Here is a 23,275-nt window from a genome sequence, read left to right as displayed (position 1 = left end):
GACTTTGTCTTGCTCTGCATTGTATCTCCTGGCATGTGGTGGGTACTCAGTAAATGATTGCTGGATATAATAGACAGGTTTTCCCTCCCATTAAAAAAGCCATCCTCCCCCATCCCTGCAGATTATAAATGCACTACTTTTGCCTCAGAAATTGATGTTTAATTTTGTCAAAAACATTTAAAATCTTCTAGGATGAACTTTGAGCTATAGATAAAGTTAATTCCATTGGTCAAATCTTAAGTGTAAGAAGAACACTTGAATTCCTGGAATAGATTCTTCTTTGAGGTAGTAGTGTATTATTCTTTAAAAACTTACATGCTAGTCTGTAGTCTGATTTTGGTTTCATTTTGGTTTAGTTGTTTTGTTTGATGGCTATGATTCTGCTCTCCACGTCAAACTCTGGTGTTAGTAACTTCTTGAGGAGGCATCCAGCCATGGCATCAGCCCCAGAAGAGATTTACCACCCCATCTACAGTGCATGAAACTACCCATTCACTCTTAATCTAGCAAACCTTTTCATTATCATTTAAAATTCTCATCACTTCTTAGAAAAGTAAGCCTAGATATCTAATTTAAACTTTCATGTATTTTATTTCTAGTAAGACTGAATTTCTTGTCTCCCCCTTAGTGATATGTGTCTTTGTGAACTTCGTACTCACGTATCATTTCTTCCTGTTCATCCTTTTTATTGATTTGTAAGAGCTTTTTCTATATTAAGACATTGACTTTCTCTGTCATATGTAGTAATTAATTTTTATTTTTCCCTTTGATTAATATTTGTAAGTTTTAATGTTATTAAAACATGATCCAAGCTCTATTTCTCTGTGTTTTAAGGTGCACTTCTTCTTTCACTTGCATATTTAAAAGCTCGGAGATCAAACAACTGGCCTCCTGTATTCCATTCTAATTGCTTATGATTTTATTTATTTTGCCATTTGACTATTTGATTGGTTGAAGTTTCTCCTTGCTCATGCCTGACTGCATGCCCGACCTTCTCCTTGAACCTCAGAGCGCTGCAGACCCTTTAAAACTGAAAATAAACTGGTTCTGCCAGTGGGATGGGGCGGGGCTGTGGCAGTGATGTCGCTGTCTCCTGGGGAGGATGCTGATCTCCCAGATCTGGACAGAAGACGAATCCCCCTGAGCTCACTGCCTTCTTCTTCAGATGTAAGGAGTCGGGGTCAGGCGAACAAAGCACCCAGGGTGCAAAACTTCTGTTGGTGTTGACTTGCAAGAGCTTCTATTCTGCATTCTGGGCTTTGCTTGCTCACCGGAGAAGGAGCAGCTCCTTTCCATTCTCTGGCATCAGCTCAGAACACGCACCAGGTCCTGCATGATGGATGCTGTGACCACTTGGCTGCTCACAGCATCTTTGATGGCTGTACTGGGTGCAAGTCTTACTGGTGATCATTCAATCATGGATTTTGTGAACAATATGGCAGTACCCAGAGTGGATGCTAGACTTGGAATTAAACAGTGTATACACAGGTAATCTGCTTTCTCTTTTCCTGTCTGGGGTGCCTCCACAGCTTTCTTTTCCTACTAGCACACAGAGTGGCATGGTTCTGCCCCCTGCATAGAGTTGTGGTCAGGGTCAAGTTAAGTCTACACTTCGCCTATGGCAAAGCTCTATAAATATGTCCATAATTTCTATTATTGCGACTGCAAACTAATATTATTATCAACAGCTTCATTTAAAGTCTGAGGTTGCTGCCTCTGGCCAGTGTTAGCATTGAGGCTAATAGAAGCATTGTACCAGTAGACAGGTCATCTGGGTCGTGACAATCAAAAAAGAGTGAATTCTATTCCTTATGAGAGTTCCAGTCCACTGCAGTATCCTGTCAGTTTACAAATAAAAATCTAAATATTTAGAAATCTGAAACTGCTGCATAAAAACAAGGATTAAAAATGAATATTTATGAACAGATAATCCTGTAACTCTGTCCTCAAAATGCTTCCTTCAGTGACATCTACAAGCCTGTTGCTCTTCAGACAATAGCCAGAGCCCAGCTCGGCAGGGCTTGATGAAGTCACTTGCCCTCTCTGACCCCAACTCGTCAGCAGTAAAATTATAAGGATAATACTAAGCACAGGGGATCTGAGCACAGAGCTGGGCACAGTCAGACCTGAATAAAATAAGAATGGTTTCCATATTCCCTGATTTGACTGCCATCTCTGCCATTTATTTTTCTGCTCAGAATGTGGCAGAAATCTTCGTGTTTTGTTATGTTCTACTTAGAGGTTCTCTAAGTCCTTTTGAGGGACTATAACAACATACACTAACTCTGGTGGCTTATAAACGGTAGAAATTTATTTCTCACAGTTCTGGAGGCTGAGAATCCCAAGTCCACAGTGCCGACAGGTTCAATGTCTGGTGAGGGCCAGCTTCCTCATCTATGTGTCTGCACATGGTAGAAGAGGCAAGGGGGCTCTCTGGGACCTTTTGGGCACCAATCCCATTCATAAGGTCTCCACCCTCATGGCGTAATCATCTCCTGAAGGCCCCGGATCATCACTTTGGGAGTTAGGATTCAATATATAAATTTCGGGGTTACTCAAACACTGAGATGATTGCAGACATCCTCTAAGTTACATTAGGGATCCTTCATCAACGTGGAGTAAGCCTTGCCTTCGGTTTCACCTCGCCTGACCACTCTCCTGCTGGCCTGTGTTTAATTATGCCTCTTCAACTGGAAAGAGCCAAGGCCTGAAGGGACTTTTCATCTTTATAAGGCTGGACCCTCGATTCCTTCATTATATCTTGGATGCTTAGAGGAGCAGGGGACTTTTGGAGTCACCTAGTGCAGGGTCTCTCTACCCTCACCCCTCAAACTGCTGTAAGACCAGCTGCACCAAAATCCCAGAACAGGGAGAACCTCTCTAAAAACGCCAATGCCTGGGCCACGTTCTCTGCCAGCTTGCATGGGACTCAGCCCCAGACAAGACCCCAGCCTTGCCTCCTGGTTCATCTTAGCAGGCACAAGAAGACTAAAACCTGGTTTATGGACTACAACTGCCTTGCCTCTCATGATGTAAGGGCTGCTCTGGAGCTTATCAGTCAGCCTAGTGGAGGCTTCTGATACCCCATCCCTTAACCAGGGACTGAGCTGTAATATACGATGCAACAGTGGGAATTCACACACTGTGTTTCGCAACTTGGGGCTGGAGAACATCCCTGGGCCTAGAAATGAAGGCTTACATTCCATTCAGCAATGTTTATTGAGGGTCTTCTTTGTGTCCTAGATGCTAGGGATACTGCAATGAATGGCCAACATGAATCCGGCCTGCATGTTGACGTTGCTTATAGTCCAGTCAGAGTAGCAGGTTTTAATCAGAGAAGCAAACCAATGATTTTGCAATTGTGTGTATGTGATCTAGGCTGTGAAAATTTGTTTCCAAGGTAGCTGCCACCAGGGAGGGTTTGAAGTAGTCTTCGTTTCTTTCACTGGTGTATTCTCTCTCTTTTTTTTTTTTTTAATTTATTTTTATTGTAAACAAATGGGATACATGTTGTTTCTGTTTGTACATGGAGTAACAGCATACCATTTGCATATTTATACATTTACATAGAGTGATGATGTTTGATTAATTCCATTATTTTTTTTCCTTCCCCCCCACCCCTCCCACCTCTCTTTTCCCTCTATACAGTCCCTCCTTCCTCCATTCTTGCCCCCCTCCCAACCCCCATTATGTGTCATCATCCGCTTATCAGTGAGATCATTCGTCTTTTGGATTTTTGAGATTGGCATATCTCACTTAACATGATATTCTTCAATTTCATCCATTTGCCTGCAAATGCCATAATTTTATTATTCTTTATAGCTGAGTAATATTCCATTGTTTATATATATATATATATATATATATATATATATATCACAATTTCTTTATCCATTCATCAATTGAAGGGTATCTAGGTTGGTTCCACAGTCTGGCTATTGTGAATTGAGCAGCTATGAACATTGATGTGGCTGTATCTCTGTAGTATGCTGATTTTGAGTCCTTTGGGTATAGGCCAAGGAGTGGGATAGCTGGGTCAAATGGTAGGTCCATTCCAAGTTTTCTAAGAAATCTCCACACTGCTTTCCAGAGTGACTGTACTAATTTGCAGCCCCACCAGCAATGTATGAGTGTACCTTTTTCCCCACACCCTCTCCAACACCTATTGTTGCTTGTATTCTTGATAATCGCCATTCTAATTGGGGTGAGATGGAATCTTAGTGTAGTTTTGATTTGCATTTCTCTTCTTACTAAAGATGGTGAACATTTTTTCATATGTTTGTTGATTGCTTGTACATCTTCTTGCTGGTATATTCTCTTTAAGTGATGCTTTGGCTATGGATGATAAAACTACAGTGGAAAGATGACAGAAGCAGCAAAGAGAGACAAGATGGACTAGAACTTAGGCCCCAAGTCATAAAGAACATGTTGGCAAATGGTGTTGTGTTTTGGATGCCCTATTCCTTCACTAATCAATGATGCAGACCCAGCCCTCCGTTGGTCCATCCGCCTCTGGGGGAAATCCCTACCTTGCAGGGCTGCTGTTTTGGACCACTCTAGAAGGCACCATCCCTGTGGATACACTGTCAATAATGTTCCCTAGAATTGTGCAAAATGATGTGCTTTTCCTCTATGAGCCTATCATGGTCCGTTAGAGCCCAGAACTGAAGGAAGAGAAGGTGCTGACCAAACCAAGCGAGGACAGAGGGTGCTGCACAGAGGGCACTCATGGCCACAGACCCGATGGTGGGAGACGCTGGACCAGTGCCAGGTGTAGGGAGAATGCTGGTGGGCCCAACTGCAAGAGCAAGGGGACGTGTGGTCACTGATATGACGTAGGAGTGACAGAAGCCAGGGCACCACCACGCGGGATCTGCAGGCCACTGTGCAGATGGTGGTTTTTATTTTTAGAGCACTGGAAAACCATTGGAGGGCTTTAACATTTTAAGAATATGGGTAGATCGCTTTCACCAAATGCTTATGTGTCCAGAGACTGTTCTAAGGGCTTTACATATGTGATCCTCCATTAGTTCTCATTCAGACCATGAGATTGAAACCTTGTCATCCCAGTTGAAAGATGAGGAAATTGAGGTACCAAGAAGTAAGCACCTTGACCAAAGTCTCATAGCTGATAAGTAGCAGGGTTCATGGTCTGAGTCACTGCAAGAAGCTGCCTGCTGCCCTTGAGAAGGGTCAGTATTACTCTTGGTATAACAGAGAAAAACCCAGCCCATCGCCCAAGGGGAATGCTCACCCCTTGACCGCGGACATGGCTGGGCGTGGGAGGTGGTGTGCTGTGCTTGGGTGTACGTGAGGCTCAAGGGGAAGACTTGACACCTGTTCAGGTACTCGCCCAGGTCACTGGCCCTTATCTGTGGCTGGTGCCTGAGGATTAGGCTAGGTACCCACACAGCTGCTTCCTGGGCTATTGCCCCCAGGAAGGCAGAGAATAGCAAAACCAAGGCATTGACATTCAGTCCCCTTCCCGGACAAGCTGTGTTGCCTTGGGGAGCACCAGGTGCCCACATGAATTAATATGGTTTGAAGTCTGCACTTTGTATGAATCGGAAGCTTCTCATGAATGGTGTGTAGGACCTGGGATGGGGAAAGATGAACCATGGATGCAGAGAAAAGAGGGGACTTTGAGGCAGCCATCAAGCAAGGGGAGCCAGTATCTTTGGACTGTTTGCTGAGGATAAAACACAAAAACGAAAACAAGGAAAGGATTGAAGATACAAATAACATGATTATTTAGGTGAGAGGTTCTCATCAGGGAAATACACATTTTGAGAAATAAAGTTACCATGAAATAGCTCAGGTTGGCTTGACAGAAAATTCTGGGCATTGGATGCAAAGTTAATTGGCATCATGGACATAACTGAAAGGTCCAGTTTCTCTCTTCAATCTTGTCCCCATTGTCTCTGCTTCTCACCCCTCTGGTCTGTCTGTACTAGGCTGGCTTTCCTCTGTGCTTGGTTCCCCTGCTGTCTGCTTCCAAGGGTGGGTGTCTCCATCCTGCCATGGGGCTTGGCCCTCTCCATCTTTGGACCTCTGAGCTCTAGCCCCTTTTGGTTTAGTACACTCCATCCTCTTAGCAGCCAAACACCAGCGAGTGCAGATGTGGCCATGGCACCATTGGCTCCTCTGCTGACAGAAATGGCAATGTTGGTTCAGGGAATGGGGTGCAGGTAGATTTCAACACCTAGGGTCAACAGGGAGAGAGCATTGGAACCTTACGGGGCTCCCGTATTTGGAGGTACATGGTCCCTCTTCTGTTGGGCTCCTGAGTTCTTTTTTCTTTGGAGGCAAAATCTGGGCCCCTGGAGTGTTCATCAGGAATGAAAGAGCTAGACTCTGAGACGTAGTCGCTCACTGAGGCAGGACCCCCCAACACACCCCCCTCAAGCTCACTCATAGGAGGCAGTCAAGACCGTGTGTGCTGGAAGCACTGTATTATCCCAGCTGAGGCTAACAATGAACACAGAATACAGTGATAAGGTGAGCAGGTCTCCATGGGAGTGTTTCTATATTTATATTGAGAGCACTTCAAAGAATATTTCAATTGCTATTACTTTAGCAAACGTCTTTCATGCAAATTTTGATATTTTTCAATGAAGACACCTTTATCTGAATCAATGGAATGATTCTTTCCACCTCCTACATGAAACACACGTGCCTTGGAGTTGCACGCTTTCGACATACCAAGGAGAGAGTCTCTGTGGTGCCTTCTTCACATCAGCTCTGAATCTTGACAGGAAGCTGGCGTTCCAGGTGGGAACCACATAAAGAGTCTGCATTACTTTATTTTTAAAATTTTGTTTCTGTTAACTCAGGGGCACGCAGCCACTGAACCACATCCCCCAGCCTATTTTGTATTTTATTTAGAGACAGGGTCTCACTGAGTTGCTTAGCGCCTCACTTTTGCTGAGGCTGGCTTTGAACTTATGATCCTCCTGCCTCAGCCTCCCAAGCTTCTGGATTTACAGGCATGTGCCACCACAACTGGCTAAGAAGCTGCATTAATTAAAAAGTTGTCCTGGGAGCACATGGTCTCTGAGGATCTGCTGAACCCCCAGGAAATGGGTTCCTGGGGGGCTAAAACTAGAGAGGATATCTAATAAGCTCTGGGAACTCCTTCCTGCAGAGATCACTGTTCATCAGACCCTTGATGTCTTTAAATCAAGCTCCACAAGCTCCCAAGGTCGAGATTGGGATGGCCATGCTGTGTGAGCAGTGGTCATCTTCTTAGATACCTCCTCAACACACCCGGACTCTGTGCTCACTTTTCCTGGCCAGCGCATACTTCATGCCCTGTATTCTCCACTCATTCAGCAGGAGTCCCTGAAGGGAGCCTGGTGGGAGGTTGATGAACCAGGCAACCAGGCCAGGCTCTGCAGCATCTGCTGGGCTGGCAGGTATGGAGGCAGGTCCTCTGCTCCAACCTGTTCCTCTCAGGTGTCCAGGGCCCAGAGCCTCGGTGGAGGAGTCCAAGGAAGTGTGGTCTTCTGCCTCCGTAGTCACCTTGGGGACAGAGTTCAGTCCTTCCATTGCAACCCTTGGAACTCTTCCCAGAACTCCCTAGCCTCACCTGCTCTGCTGTCTCCTTTCCTTTCTGTTTTCCTGAACTCCTCTCATCTGCTAACAAACCAGGTGAATGACATATTTATCATATTTGTTGTAATTTTTACCTCTCTTCTTACCACCCTGGAATCTCTGAGTTCACCTGCAGGAGGGCAGGGACTCTTTATTGATTTGTTCACTGGAGTATCTCAACGGCCTAAAATCAAGGTTGGTGTACGTTCCTACTAAGTAGGTACTTGCTGAGTCCAGTTGAAGGAGCCTGTGATTTTCCCCCAAAGACTCTCTCTGATGTTGTAAATTCAGATCTGACTGATCCACTTGAGGTCCTACTATGTGCTGGGCTTCTATACACACAGACATGTTTTAGCTTCATGACATAGCATTGCTTCCTGTTATCATTCTTTTGTTTTTTGATGATGGAAATGAGTCTTACTGAAGGTCACTAGGTGCTAAGTATCCTAACCTAAAACCAGCCCTGACACCCAAGATCAAATCCACACTGTCCAGTCTTTCACAGTCGGAAAGTTCTCTTTGTTCTCCTAAGGTCTCTAAGGATACAATCCAAAGCAATTCCTTTTAATTCTGAACCTTCTCCTAAATAAAAGATAGAGAGCAATAATATCTATAAAGAAACATAAGAATTTAAGAAGTGCACTTTACTATGAGGCAGGAAAAAAGGAAAAAATAAAAAAAAAAATTTAAAAAAACAGAGGCAAAATCCCAAGGCCATTTTCCTTTCCAGTTTACAGTCTGGTTTCTCCCTACAGCGGGTGCCTAATGAGGCGTGCTGCACAAGGCCAGGCAATCAGACTGTGCACTTCGTGAGCTTCCCTCTGCAATCCCCAGCTTTGGACACCAAGTTTACAGCCCTTGCAATAAGTTTTGCACACATGTATTGTGCAGTTGGGTGGAACTGAGAGCGGAAGCCAGCCTTGTCTGGCTCTAGCACCTGTGTTCTGAACACTGCCCAGACCAGAGGCAGAATTGGAGACTGAATAAGAGGAACAGATGTTCATACCTCCAGAGGTGCTCTGGATAATTCCTGGATGACCCTGGCATTGCCTCTAGGGGCATATATCTCTCAGGACAGCAGGAAGAACTGGACAGAAGTCACAGAGTTATTGATGACAAAGTAAAGCTCATTGGGAGCCACCAGGACAAAAGCCTATCCTACAGAACAGTGGAAAAGGATGGAATGAGGAGAGAAGAAAGCACCAGAATCTCTAGGAGCTGGGGCATCAGATTTATATGTCCATCCACAGAGCACATTGGCTTTTAAAAGGAGGGAGACCCACCTGGCCCACAGTAACCTCCCAATTCTGGCATAAACCAGGGTGAGGGATGGGGGAGGTTGGAACCTGTGGTGGCATGTGTCTTTGCAGAGTTAATAAACTGATGGGAACCAGAGGAGGAAAGAGGGTTGGTCAGGTGTCAGGGACCCGGGCCACCCTGCAAGGGTGCCCTCTGGGCCTTTGACATTAATTAGGTGTCTAGTAAGAAAGGGAAGGCCTTGGAGCTGTGGTGCACGTGGTCCTGCTGCCCTGGGCTGAGCCACGGCCAGTCTGAAGGATGGAGTCCCTGGTCTCCCATATAAGGACGTTGGGGAGCTCTCTGGAGCAGGGTAGAGGGCAAGGGCAAATCGCACGTACCCCTGGCAAGCGAGGAGGGAGCCCCGCTCTGTGTGGGAGGGAACGTGTTGGAAGCAGTGCAGCTCTGACATTAGCATCGGTGTCATGCACAGCACCGCAGGATGCTTTCCCTGAGAACTGCTTCATTGAGGTCACACATTAACTCTCATTTCACAGATAAGAACCGGAGGCCTGGGTGTGGCTGCTTGCTCTGTACCACACATTCTTAACAGGGGCGCCTTCATGCCCAATGGATGAAAATTGCTGGAGGTAGTGGCAGGGTCAGGGAGTGAAAATATCTTCATCTTCTTATGCCTACATATGCATAACATACAAGAACAGTTCCTTAAAACAGAGTATAGTCCATATTCTGCTATCCACATATGGATTGACTCCATATTCAGCTGTCCAGATATGCAGAGTCCACAGCTATCAAGATGTGCACAGTTTCTACATAGCTATCCAGATATGCACAGCCCCTACACAACTATGCATATATGCACAGTGTATGCACATTTGCCCAAATAAAAATAAAGCACATAGGCCACTCAATAGCCTATCTTTGGAATTAAAAATTCATGGGAGCATACTAAAGAAAAAAAAAGTTTAAATAGATTTTCTTGGAGGTGCTGATGAAATAAAAAGAAGAGGGAGGAGAGGAGGAAATAGAAGAGGGGGAGGAGGAAGAGGAGAGAAAAGGTTGGAAACCCTGGTGTAGACCACTCTTTACCTGCTACCTACACACGGCTCCTGAGCACCAGAAATAAGGCCATGTGGCTAGTCTGAACCAAGATGTGCATGGACTTAGCAGGAAAAACAATGTAAAATATCTCCTTGATAATTCTGTGCCTATTACATGTTGGAACAATAACACAGCAGCCATCTTGGGTTAAATGAAAGTATTACTAAAATTAATTTCATCTGCTTTTGTTTCCTTTATTCCATGTGGATCCTAGAAAACAAAACCACTCACGTGGCCCACATCCCATTTCTGTTGGGCAGTGCTGCTCTAAATGACCATCTGCTAAGAGGAAGCACTGGGACATGCCCACATCTCCCCACTCCCTCTGTATGTGGCTCTGCTATCCTTTGAAACCCACTTGCTGTGTGACATTAGGCATGCCTCTTAACTTCTCTGAGTCTTAATTTTCTCCTGCCCCAGTCTCCACTGAGTATCTGTTAATGTAGAAGCTCCCTCTAGCTGTGAGGTACTTTGGACTCAGCAGTGAGCCTGTGGTCACAGCAGAACAGGAGGGCGTGAGGTCCCCTCCAAACCTACTTCATCAGCTCTGACAGTTCCATAAATAGCAACTTCACCTGCTGTGTGCCTGCTCCTAGGAAAATACCACCGGGCAGGTTTAGGAAAAGAGACCTTCTAGCCCGAGACCAGCGGGTCAAAAAGAGCAAGAGCTAAGTGATCATTTTAACAAAGAAAGGGGAAAAACAAAAACTTGCATTTATTCCTTAGAAGGAGGAAATATAGCCATGCCCTCCCCCGCCAAAAAGAAAGCCTTTTACAAAACCTTCCTGTGATAAACGGGGGCTACCAAAACCTCTTACAAGTGCCGCTCTGCTGGGTGGAATTGATGCTCAAATCTCCAGCTGGACCTCCTTTCATTCCCTTCCTAATGCCTGATTTAGTGGGGGAGAAAATCAATTCTGTTTTAATTTCATGAGAAAAATACTGAATGAAAGAAAAGTGCAATAAAGTGAAACTTCAGCCTTCTGCCCCCCACTGACCCAAAATGTGTGATTATGTGATCAATGGATTCCTCCTTGGGAGGCCTCTTCAATCTGCCCCCTGCCTTCGCCTCTGAGAAGGAGGCAGGAAGTTCCAGGCTGGTCAGAGAAACCCTCGGGGTGTTTGGGAAATTTAGTCAGCCTCAGGTCGCCTGATTTCCTCCACTCTCAGAATTCATTTCCACCCAACTCCTTTTGATCTAGGCCTCTGAATACCCACCTCTAACCAGCAGCTGCCTCTACCTCTTTGAACTCCGGGTATATCTTCTCAGTCCAGGGTCCTTCAACAGTAGGATCCCAGAGCAGAGATTCTGGTCTCCCTAGAAGCAACACTGCCAGTCCTCAGGAGCACCAAGTTCAAGCCGGGGATTCTAGGCTCACCCTCAGGTCCCAAGCCTGGCTCTGCTCCTTACTAGCTGCGAGAACCCAGGGCAGTAATTTTCCCTAAGCCCTAGTTTCCTCATCTGCAAAATGGGACTAGTAATGGTAGTGATCTCATAAACTTGAGAGGACTAAATGAGCAATGCCCAGGAAGAGCTTGGCAAGGGACCTGGCAAGTGCTTGCTGGTCACAAATGTTACTTGCATGCTTATTGCTGTCAAAACAGACGGCCTGCTTGATAGTTCAACTTATATTTTGGCTTCACAGTGGCACAAAAGGGAGCCTATACAACTAGTGTGTCCCACTTTCAATTGAGTATTCTATAAGTTACAGGAAATATGCAACACTTTAATATAAGCTTTAATTTTGATAATTTTGTACAACTGTAGGCTGACTTGAATTTCATGTGTAAGGTAGGCTAGGCTAAGCTAACCTAGGCAGGTTATGTACATTACACGTCTTTCTTTCTTTCCTTCCTTCCTTCCTTCCTTCCTTCCTTCCTTCCTTCCTTCCTTTCCTTCCTTCCTCTCTCTCTCTCTTTCCCTCATCTTTTTTAATAGTACTAGGGTTTGAACCCAAGAGCTCATGCACACTAAGCAAGTGCTTTGCCACTGAGCTACATCCCCCACCCCATTAAATGCCTTTGACTTATGGTATGGGTTTATTGGGATCTAATCCCACCATGAGCTGAGGAGCAGAGGCTTGAGCCTTTGGCTTTTGCTCTCATGGCTTCATGCTTCCAGATTAGCCAATTGTTGAGATTTGCAGATAAGCCAATCAGTTAAGGCTGAGCACACGTTTATTTTTTTCTGTCTTCTTTTTTTAAAAATATTTAATTTTAAAATGATTTTAGACTTACAGGAAAATCGTAAAATGAGTACAGAGTTTCAGTATACCCTCGCTCAGATTCCCTTAATGTTAGTGTCTTAACTGTGGCACGGTGATTGAAACCAGGAAGTTAACTCTGATGGGCACGGTGAGCTGTCCTGTGAGGAGCACTGAACGGGCCTCATTGGCAACCCACTTCTTTTCCCACCAATCTCCTCCTGCCAATCCAATCCAGGATCCTAACTGCTCTTCATTATTAGTTATTCCTTGGTCACCTCCTGTCTGGGATAGCTCCCCAGTCCTTATCTCTTATGACTTTGGCTCTTTGGAAGAGTACTGGTCAATTTTTCTGTATATTTCCCTTTAATCTGCTTTTTTTGTTTTTTTTTTTTTTTTTGACATTTTCTCATTAGATCATGATTTTTGTGTTGTTAGCAAAAATACCCCCCAGTTGCTGTGCCCTTCTCAGAGCCCCCTTATCAAGAGGCACCTGAGGTCCATCATTCTCACTACTAGGGGTGCTTGTTACCTGATCTCTGGATTAAGAAGTCACCAAGTAGTTGTTGAGCATCTACTATATTTCCTTTTGGGATACAAAAGAGAATAAAATGTTATCTATGCTTTCAAGAAATCTCTAAGTCTAATGGACAAATGTTCTAGTTACTATCTGCTAAGAAACAAATCACCCCAATGGCACAAAACAATTTTATTATGCTTATAGATTGTGTGGATCCAAATTTTTAAACTATTTTTATTCATTCATGTTAATTAAACAGATTAAGGCTTCACGGTGCTGTTTCCACACATGCATGTGTGATGATTTGATTGTGCCCACCTTCTCTACAACTCTCTCTTGCTCTTGCCTCTTCCCCTGCCCACCCTCCATTCTCCTTCCCCTTCCTAATACTCCATCTTCTATTTTCAAGTCTTTTTTTTAATCTTAGTTTCGGCATATAACAGAAAACATAATCGTACTTATTTATCTTTGTGTGGCTAATTTCTGGTTCCATCCATTTTACTGCAAATGACCTGATTTCATCCTCCTTCATGACCGCATAAAACCCCATTGTGTATATATACATGGTTTTTATCCATCCATCTGTTGGCCAGCTAGGCTAATGCCATCTCTTTGCTATTGTGAATAGGCTGCAATAAACATGGGTATGCAGAGTCCCTTTGTATGCTGACTTTATTTCCTTTGGATGCGTACCCAGGAGTGGGATAGCTGGATCCTATGGTAGATCTATTTTTAGTCTTTAGAGGAACTCCATACCTGTTTTCAGAGTGACTGTAATAATTTACATTCTATGGGTCAGTAATTTGGGAGGGTATAGGACTGGCTTGTTTCAACCCCAGGAAGGCTGGGGTCTCAGCCAAGAAGACACATAAGACCAGGGTGACTAGATGGCAGAGAACTGGAGTCATCTGCAAGCTTCCAGATTGGCAGTATGGAACCTGGAAGATAATGCTCCATTGGGGCTATACATGGCCTCTTCATGTGTCCTGTGCTTCCTCACATATGGCTGTCCTGAGAGTGAGACTCTGTACATAGCCACTAAGATGCTGTAGGTACCAGTGTCAGAAGCTGCACTGCATTTTATAGCCCCGCGTTAGAGTCACACAGCATCACTTCCTCCACATTCTATTGGTCAAAAAGCCACAAGTCTTCTAAGACTCAAGAGGGAGGACATAAACTCCACCTCTGGATGGGGGGAACTTCAAAGGCTTTATGACCATTTATAAAAATCATGCAAAAATAGGAAAGGCACCAAAGAACTTTCTTCTGACACAGATTTGGGAACTTGGGCCCAAGAGGACAAGAACTTCACCAGCTTGGATCTCATTAATTGCCACATATGGTGGGATTGAGTGCCAGCTCTGTGGACACAGTTGCTGGGGAATGCTTGCCAGGTTCTCTCCTGAGGGAGGCAGGTTCAGAGATGGCCACTGCAAAGCCTTGTGCTCTGACAGTCACAGCCACCCTGCCAATCCCTCCACCTAGGGATGGGTCACACAGGGTGGGCACAGAGGGGCCAAAGGCAGAGTGCCAGGGTGGGTGAAGAGTGCTGAGCGTTAGTGCAGAATGACCTCATTTCAAATCCCAGCTGTACCACATCAGGATTTGTTACATTTTCATTCTTAATCCTCATTTATTCAGTAAACCTTATTGACTCTTACTTTATGCCTGGCTGGGTGCTTGACAGTCATTGTAATAAATAAATAGAACCCAGGTATTTCCCTCTAGGAAGGATCTCCCAGACTGGTTCTGCCAGAAAGACTGTTGGTATAGCTGCAAGGTTTCAGAGAGCAGGGTCATGAGATGATTTAACTTCTCTCATATCCAGGCCCATAGCCAACCAGAGAGAAATTGGTCATGCGACTTAGCAATTTAACCAGGTTAAACTTCGCAGAACAGAAATCAGCTGAGTGAGAAGTTGGAGGGCAAGCCTCTTACATTCAAAAGCCCAGGAAATATTGCTATGCAGACTAAAGCCACTGGGAATATCACTAGACAGACTCATTAAGCAGGAAGGTTTCTGTGAAAATAACCAAATCATAGCACCCCTACACCCCAGTATGAGATTAAAAGCCAAAAGGAAAGTTTAAGCTTAATATTATTAAACTGCATTATGGCAATTTAGGAAGAGAGGTTAGACCATCTGAGTTGACAGTGGTCCTGTTAGGGGCTGTGACATCCCTGCTGTGTAGGGCAGGGAGGGGAGGAGAGAAGATGGGAAGTTGCTCTGTGCTAAGGATTGGAGCTGGCGGAGAGAGCAGTTGGGGCCCTGGGCATGCTAGGCAACCATTCCGCCTCTGAGTGACATCGCCAGCCCAGAGCAGGAGTCTTACTGAGCCTTTCCCACTCTCTCCTGTGGGCCACAGCCATCTCCCTGACTGGACCTGAGTTTCTGAAGATGTCCCAGCACTCAGCCATGCCAAGCGTGTACTCAAGAGTGAACATATGCTGTACTTTTTTGCAGCCACAAGGCCCCACACAGGTGCCAAGACCTAGTTTGCCACTTTCTGTTGATCCATAAGCATTTTAGTTTGACAAAAATTTTAAATTTACAAAGAAGTTGCAAAAAAGAAAAAAAAATAGTCCCGAGGGCTCCTGGACACCAGCCTCTTAGCGTGGCCTATTTATCAAAACTAAGAACCCGTGCCGGTGTGTGGGGATTGAGTGGACTCCAGACTTTTCGGATTTCCCCCATTTTCCCACGGAGGTCCCTTTTGCTCTTCCAGGTTCCCACGTGCTAAGCTGACATGTGTGCTTGTTATCTGAAATCACCCATCAGAGTCGATGATCAGATTGGAGAAGCTGACCATTTCTCCGACTCTTTATCTATGACCTTGACGCTTTGTAAGCGGACTGATGATCTGTGTCTGTGTTCGCCTGACATTTTCTCATCAGCAGACTGAGGTCTGAGGGAAGAAGACCGAGGAAGGCAGGGGCCCTTCTTATCGCGTCATGTTGGGGGCACGTGACCCCCTCATGACCTGTCACGGGGGCTGTCAGTCTTGCTCACCTGGTGGAGGCAGTGTCTGCAGGGTCACTTCACTTTTAAGTCACCCGTTTTTCCTCTTTCTGTGTTCCATCCATTCAAAGCACGTCAGTGGTGCAGCCACACTGAAGGTGGGGACGGGCTCCGTCTCCAGAAGGGATAAGTATCAAAGAATTTCTGGCTTTATGGTCAAAGCACAACAGTAACTAGTTAATTTGGGGGAAGACACTTTGAGGCTATGGGATGTTTTCTCTTTAGTTTCACCCACTGGATTCAGCTCACCCGGCCTCCTGTCCCAGCCCACCACTGTGGCATCCAGGGGTGATGTTCCGGTCCCCTCCAGCGTGCTGCACGAGGCAGCTCCCATTGGCACACGCTACCTCTCAGAGCTCTTCGGCCTCACCCCTTCCTGTTCTGAGTCGCAGAGGCTGTCCTGTTGGTCCATTTCAATCTCCCCGGTAGCTTTAAAATGTATCCACTCCCAGGGCCTTATAGCCAGAGAATTTGATGTACTTAGTCTGTGGCCAGGGACCAGTAGTTTTTAAAAGGTTCCCTGAGCAATCTATGCTCAGCCAGAGCTGAGGACCATTGACTCAGCTCAACTCTCTCACAGTTCTCTCTGGGAAGTTGTCCTTTTGCTCTCTGGCAAAACCAGTTACTCCCACATCTGTGTTCCCAAAGGACTCGACTCCCTGAAATATCCATCAATGCCTGCTTTTGTCCCCAAAGAACTCAGGAACTGGGCCTGCTTCACCTGCCTCTTCCTTGCCCAGAGCCCAGCACAGAGCCTGGCAAGAGGCAGATTCTCAGTGAGTAGAGTGGTGGCTTGAAGGAACCAGCAGGGCCCCACAGAAGCCAAGGCAGTCACTGTCCCCAGACTCAGAAACATCAGGGATAGCTGTGAGTATCAGTCATGAGCACTTTTCCATTGTTATAACCGTCCCCAGCTCTCTAGGAAACAAGGCACCTGGCGAAGAAGTCGCTCTCACATGCGACACGGGCATCTACCTGTCCCCGCTGTTCTTCAGAAGGGCTGTGTTCACACTGTATTTTTTAATTGCTGAGAAACCAAAGAGTGGGCTCTATACTGTGTAGCAAGAGATTACCTTGAGCTGGTCTCCCTCTGCACTGTTTGCCTCCAAGGCCACCTGGATGACAAAGACCTTGCTTGTGAATGCTTTTCCAGCAGATCCAAAAGGGAGAAAATATTTCAACCTGTTGTTTAGAGCTTGAGAACCTTTTAGTCAATGAAGGAGCCACACTGGTCTATTTCACATGTCGTCTTGTTAAAACTCTGGTCTCTTGAGACTTTCAGAATAGAAGGTGGAAGCCTGGGGAGAAGGGCAGGAGCAGCTGGGAGGCAGAGTGTAGGGTGATGGCCCTCCCCAGGGGTTTAGGATGAAGATATAAGATCATAGCACCAAGGTACAGAGGATGCTTCTGGAACATCAGGCTGTGAGTGACAGATCTCCACTCAGTTTACACTCTGGTCACCAATAGCTGGTGCTTTTGTGGATTTCCTTAATTTTTATTTTTTGCATCTTGATCGTTGGTTGACTACACCTTGTCTCTGATCATGACATGAACATGAGCCTCATGTTTTTATCCCAGCCTGTGTATAAGTGTGTAATAAGAGCATTTGGCTTAGGTAATGGAATTGTACTGGCTGAATTTGGGGTCTTGGAAGTGATCCCTTTGAATGAGCCCATGGTCCCGCCTGCCCACCCCTGGTTTGTCTTCTCTGTTTTGTGGCACCAACATTCACTCACCGGTGCAGAAATGGGACCCTGGTGAGGCTGAGACCCCAGAGAGCTCTGAGCTCTGTGCCCAGACCGCTCCTTGCACAGCTGCCTGACGGCCCTCAGGCTGCCCTCACCCCCTGGCACGCCACGTTGGTGGCCGCTGGCACAGCTCTGCAGGTTTTCCTCTTCTGTGGCTACAGAAACCAGACCCAAACACCAACTTGCCTCCCTTGCCTTCAACTGGATAGTCACCCTGGACCTTTGCCACTGTCAGGACTTTGCCCAGGCAGGACCGTCTCCTTCCTTCCTGACTGTACCTCCTGCAGGTGTGGCTTCCCCTCTCTCCTGAGACACCTTCCTGAGTGCTCTTGGCTTGGCACTGCACAACCTAGCTGGCACTTCGAGTGTCCTCTCCTGGCCTCAGCTTCCCTAGAGAAGGAAGAGGAACAGCCACGAAGAACCCATGCCATTTTTTTTCCAGAATTAAATGAGTTTTCTCGAGCCCCACCCTGCCTCAGCACCTGGAGGGGGATGTGGGCTCCCAATGGTGCTCCCGCCACATGCTCCTAGGTCCTGGCCGCTTCCCTCCTCCCTGCCCTACTTCAGCTCTTCCCTTCGCCCCCATGCACCGCCTCGTCCTCGGGACCAGAGTCTTCTCATGTGCTCCATTTGAACAAGACTGACGTAATCTTTCCCCGGTGAACAAACAAGTCCTTCTGCTCCTAAGACAGCCTCTGGTCCATTGAAGCTAGAGCTCTGGTGCAGAACTTAGTCACTCATGGATTCTTGGACCCTCAGGACTGAGTAAAAAAGCTGGAGTCACTCTGTAAAATAAACTAAAACAGAGAGGCTCAGCAAATTGCTCAAGCCACACAGCTAACTTGATCACTCATTTGTACATCCTAGGAGATGAAATGTTGAACAAAAAACCAGGTAAGATCCTTGTCCTCTTGGGGCTTATAGTCTAGTACAGGGCTCAGTAAACTTTTTCAACAAAGGTCCAGAGATTAAATATTTTAAACCATGTGGGCCTTAGGGTCTCCAGCTCAACTATTTCTTAATTCTGCTGTGGTGGTGTGAAAATAGCCTCAGACAGTACATAAATGAATGGGAGGACTGTATTCCAATAAAACCTTATTTCCAAAGACAGGTGACAAGCTGGATTTGGCTTGCGGACCATACTTTGTTAACCCCTGAATTATGAAATACTAGATGAAATAATTGCATCATTCAGTGGAGAGTTAGTGAGTCAGAGGAGTGATATGCAACTTTGGGAACATAAAATAGGAGGACCTGGGAACCACAGGGGGCGTGCATGGAAAGTGTCATTTTAAGTGAAGTCTAAGGATGAAGAGTCTTGAATTACTCAAAGAGGAGACGTGGGAAGAAGGAATAAGCTTTTCAACATGACAGACAGCTGGTCCAAAGGCCGTCTGGCAAAAGAGGTCATGGCTTTTTTTCAAGTACTGAAGTAAGGGTTGAAGGGCAGGAGAAAGGGCCCTTGAAGTCACCTCGCACAGTGAGCTGGTTCAGACCACAGGACAAAAATGCAGTCTTAATCCTGAGCTATGGAAAGTCATTGCTCTTATGACATCATTGAATTTTTGTTAATGAAGTGCTCACTCTGGTTTCCAGCTGGGGATTCCATTGCAAGGAACCACTTTATTGTAGCTAGAGCCCATCCCTGGACCCCCAAATTGATGGACAGGCAGCTCAGCACCCTTTTCCCCCATGAACCCTTTATTTTGTGTTTTCTCTGCTAGCAAACCTTCCCTTTCCTCCACTTCTGAATGAAGATTCATAGTGCATTATGCATTATGGCCACAGCCCCGCCCCCATTCCATTTTTCTTACCTTTCTTCTTTCCCTCCCCAGGTCCGATCCCCGACTAACTTCGTAAAACTTGCAAGTTAAATTTTTCAAAGACTGTTTCTGACAAAGCAGTGGGAATTAGATTTGGTGAAGCCCTTCATAAAAAATTGAAGACATGCTATATTAACATGCATTGATTTATTCATAGTGTTTCATTACAAGTAAGTGAGGATCCTGTAATACCAGGAAAGGTTAGGAGAGCAGGGGAGTGCGGTATATTATATTGACAGCTCCGTGGAAATTGAGTCGCTTTTGGATTGAATTTGGAGCGTAGGAAAGGAGCTGGCTAGTAAATAAGGCATGAGTTTTACCTCCCAGTGTCTGTATATCAGTGGAGTTGCCACCAGCTCCAGCAGGGGAACAGGGACAGGAATTTTGAAGGAATGCAAAAGCGTGTCTTTTCCACTGGCACACTGGGGTTGGTGGCCGCTAGCACAGCTCTGCACATTCCTCTCTTCTGTGGCTACAGAAACCAGATCCAAACACAAACTTGCCTCCCTTGCTGTCCGCTCAACAGTCACCCTGGACTTGCCTCCGTGCAGACCTCTGCCACCCCGTCAGGACTTTGCCCAGGCAGGTTCCTCTGCCTGGAACCTAGGAGGCTCCTTCCTCTGCCCTGACTGTACCTCCTGCAGGTGTGGCTTCCCCTCTCTCCTGAGCGCCCTCCTGAGAGCTCTTGCTTTGGCATTGCTCAGAAGCAGACCCCAGGCTAAGGCAGGGTTTGAAGCTGAGACGATTACTGAGAAGTTTTGGAAACATCAGTAAAGACATAGGGACGGGGGAAGAGAGAATTTTATAGACAATGATCAGAGTATGTTCAAGCCAGCTGCCTTTCCAGGTGAATGGAGCTGGAGCCCCGAGGGAAAGTGGACAGGAGCCTGGGGAATTAATGGGGCAATGCTGGTCAGCCGCTGGAAGCACCCAGCCAAGAAACCCTGAGGCACAGAGGGCTTGGAGGCTTGCAGCACTTGCCTCTGAGAAGGGCTGAGGAGACCAGAAGGAACTGGGGACAGCTGAGTGGTCGCTTGAGCCCTGAGTGCACATGCTCAGGCTCCACCTGTGGAAAGCCCAAGTTCTCCAGCGCTCTGCGCTTCTCCCAGGCTCACTCTGCTCCGGGCCAAGTCTGCTCTTCTGCGCATGTGGCATCAATTTCTACTCCACCCCTGCTTCACACAGGAGAGAGAAATCATCTCTTTCTCCAAAACACTTGGTGCCTCTACCAGAAACAACAGATCACTTATTTTTAAGTTAAGTTGGTATGTTCCCTTTCCTGCCTTGGTCTGACCATCCTGTAAGTATGGGATCTTGGTGATGCAAGATAAAATGACACGAGTTGTCTGTATGACTGACTGGCTTCTCTCTAGAATGGAAGCCACTGGAGGATGGGCTTCTGTTCATTTGGGGTCCCCAGCAGTGATTATGCAAAAAACATTGGAATTTGGAGAAGGAGTAACGGAGCAGATAAATGGATGCATTCTTAACTAGTGAACCCTGTTGGCAGGCCAGGCAGTGTGGTGGAGAATAATGAGCACAGGCTTTGAGGTCGAGGCCGGGATTGAGTCCAGCATCAGAATGGATGACTGAGTAATCGTGAGAAGGCATGATTGACAGCCACACGTGATACATGGGCGACTCTCACAACATGTGAGGAAGAGGCCAGACAGGAAAGAGCACATACTGTAGGATTCTGTTTATAAGTTCAAAACAGGCAAAACTAGTCTATGCTGTTAGAAGTGGGGTGATCCTTGCTGCAGGAAGGCGGGGAAGATTGGAAGCAGGCCTGAAGGGAAGCCTTGGGACTGGGAATGCTCTATTTCTCAAATTTTTGTGACTTTTGTTTGCAAAAATTCATGGAGCTGCATACTTCTCTGTATGTACGCTACAGCTTAATGAAACATGTTTCATGGAACAAGCCAGATAAGAAAACAAACAAAAACAATCCTATGTGTGCCACTTACTGTATAATTCAGACACGGGACTCTCAAAGTGGGACCCGTGACGGCCAGCGCCACACTACCAACTTCAAGTTACTCTCACAGCAAAGTAAGTGTAGAAATTGAGAGTGAGCACTCCAGAAACTTTTCTACCTCGACATTGCTGTGACACCCACCAGGGTGATCAGTGGACAGTGGACACAAGTCATCATTGCACAGTGTAGATGAGTTTTATTGCTGAACTCACAGGATAAGCCATGTGGGGAGGGGACTTTGGGTTATTATTGGTCCAAAGTGAATTGGAAAACCGAAAACTAGGGCTTTGCCATAGATATTTTGAAAAGGGTTGATTTAATAATGCAAGTTATTTCCAGTTGAGGTTCAGTTTCTCCATCATTAAAATGAAAACAATCCTGGTTCCCCCAAATTTGGGGGGGAAGACCAACAAGATAAGGCATGAGAAAACACTAAAATGTAAACTATACCCCTGTGGAGAGTGGGCTCCGGGATCTGCATTTTAAACAAGCCTTCTACATAATTCTTACTGGGTTACTGCATTTAGACATTGCTCTTCAGCACCAGTCACAGAGAGTTACTGTACTTTTGAATGTGGCTAGTCTGAGGTGAAGTATACTTTAAGGGTAAATTACACAGCAGATCTCTTTTTATAAATTTTTTTTTAGTTTTTTTTTAACTAGTCATACATGACAGTAGAATGCACTTTCATAATCCTATATAATGGAGTATAATTTCACATTCTTCTGGTTATACGTGAGGTAGAACCCCACCAGTCGAATCACTGTATCTGTACATAGGGTAATAATGTCTGATTCATTCTACTCTCCTTCCTACCCCCGGACCCCCTCCACTCCCTTCACCCACCTCTACCTAATGCCCCCCACACATTGTGAATGAGCACCCATCTGCATATCAGAGAAAACATTCAGCTTTTGGTTTGGGGGGATTGGCTTATTTCGTTTAGTATGATATTCTCCATCTCCATCCATTTACTGGCAAATGCCATAATTTCATTCAGAATACAAACAATAATAAATGTTGATGAGGATGTAGGACAAAAGGTACACTCATACATTGGTGTGGGAATGCAAAATGGTGCAAACTGCTCTGGAAAGTCGTATGGAGATTCTTCAGAAAACTTGGAATGGAACCACGGCTTGACCCAGCTATCCCACTCCTCGGTTTATACCCAAAGAACTTAAAATCAGCTTACTATAGTGACGCAGCCACATCAATGTTTATAGCAGCTCAATTCACAGTAGCTAAACTAAGGAACCAACCTAGGTGCCCTACAACAGATCTCTTAATATAAATTTGAACTTAATATGAATAATAGAATATAAACTATCTCATTAAATGTTTTAATGCTGATCACAGGTTGAAATGGTGATATTCTGGTATATTGGGTTCAACAAGATACACTTTCTTCTTTTTAATGCTAGTACTAGAAAATCTAAAATGACATGTGAGGCTTGCTTTCTATTTCTGTTGGTTGCAGCTGCTCCAGTAGGGGGCTATTCAGGGCCTGGGTTAATCTGCAAAGTAGACAGCTGCAGCTGGCTCTGCAGAACGTTCTGACGTAGCTCACCTGCTCACACCTGTCCTTCCCTGATGTTCCAACCAAACGAACTCCTTCTAGCGCTCTGAGTGGACATTGGTTTCTTTGTCACCTTGCCATGCAGATCAACTATAAGGCTGTGGGCTCACTGGACCCTAGTGCCGACCTCTCCAGCCAGAGGGGAAAAGTGTTCAAGCTCCGGAATGAAACTCACCACCTCTTCGTGGGTCTGTACCCAGGGACCACCTACTCCTTCACCATCAAGGCCAGCACTGCCAAGGGCTTTGGACCCCCGGTTACCACTCGGATCGCCACCAAAATTTCAGGTATCTCTTTTATTTTAAATTCATTTTATTTTATTTTTTCTCATTACTTGTACATGCCAATAGAATGCATTTATACATTTTGATAGCTCATACATAAATAGAGTGTGATCTCTTTGAGCAAGTGAAAAGGAAGAAAACCTGCCCCCTTTTCCTGCCCCATTCCTA

The 23,275-nt window shown here is 45.7% G+C and overlaps 1 protein-coding gene across 10 annotated transcripts in view; it reads left to right on the top strand.

Annotated features, from left to right (window-relative positions):
• Positions 1 to 23,275, top strand: part of PTPRT (protein tyrosine phosphatase receptor type T) — a 1,026,485-nt gene that overhangs the window by 745,957 nt on the left and 257,253 nt on the right. For all 10 annotated transcript variants that reach the window (XM_079126897.1, XM_079126896.1, XM_079126893.1 and 7 more), the window contains exon 10: positions 22,909 to 23,110. In XM_079126897.1, the coding sequence (XP_078983023.1) occupies positions 22,909 to 23,110 (202 nt within the window). The remainder of the gene's footprint in view (positions 1 to 22,908; positions 23,111 to 23,275) is intronic.

The sequence above is a fragment of the Sciurus vulgaris genome (genome assembly GCF_902686455.1).
Source record: "Sciurus vulgaris genome assembly, chromosome: 2".
Taxonomy (NCBI): domain Eukaryota; kingdom Metazoa; phylum Chordata; class Mammalia; order Rodentia; family Sciuridae; genus Sciurus; species Sciurus vulgaris.
Note: the sequence above shows the minus strand (reverse complement) of the source record. Positions and strands in the feature narration are given on the sequence as shown.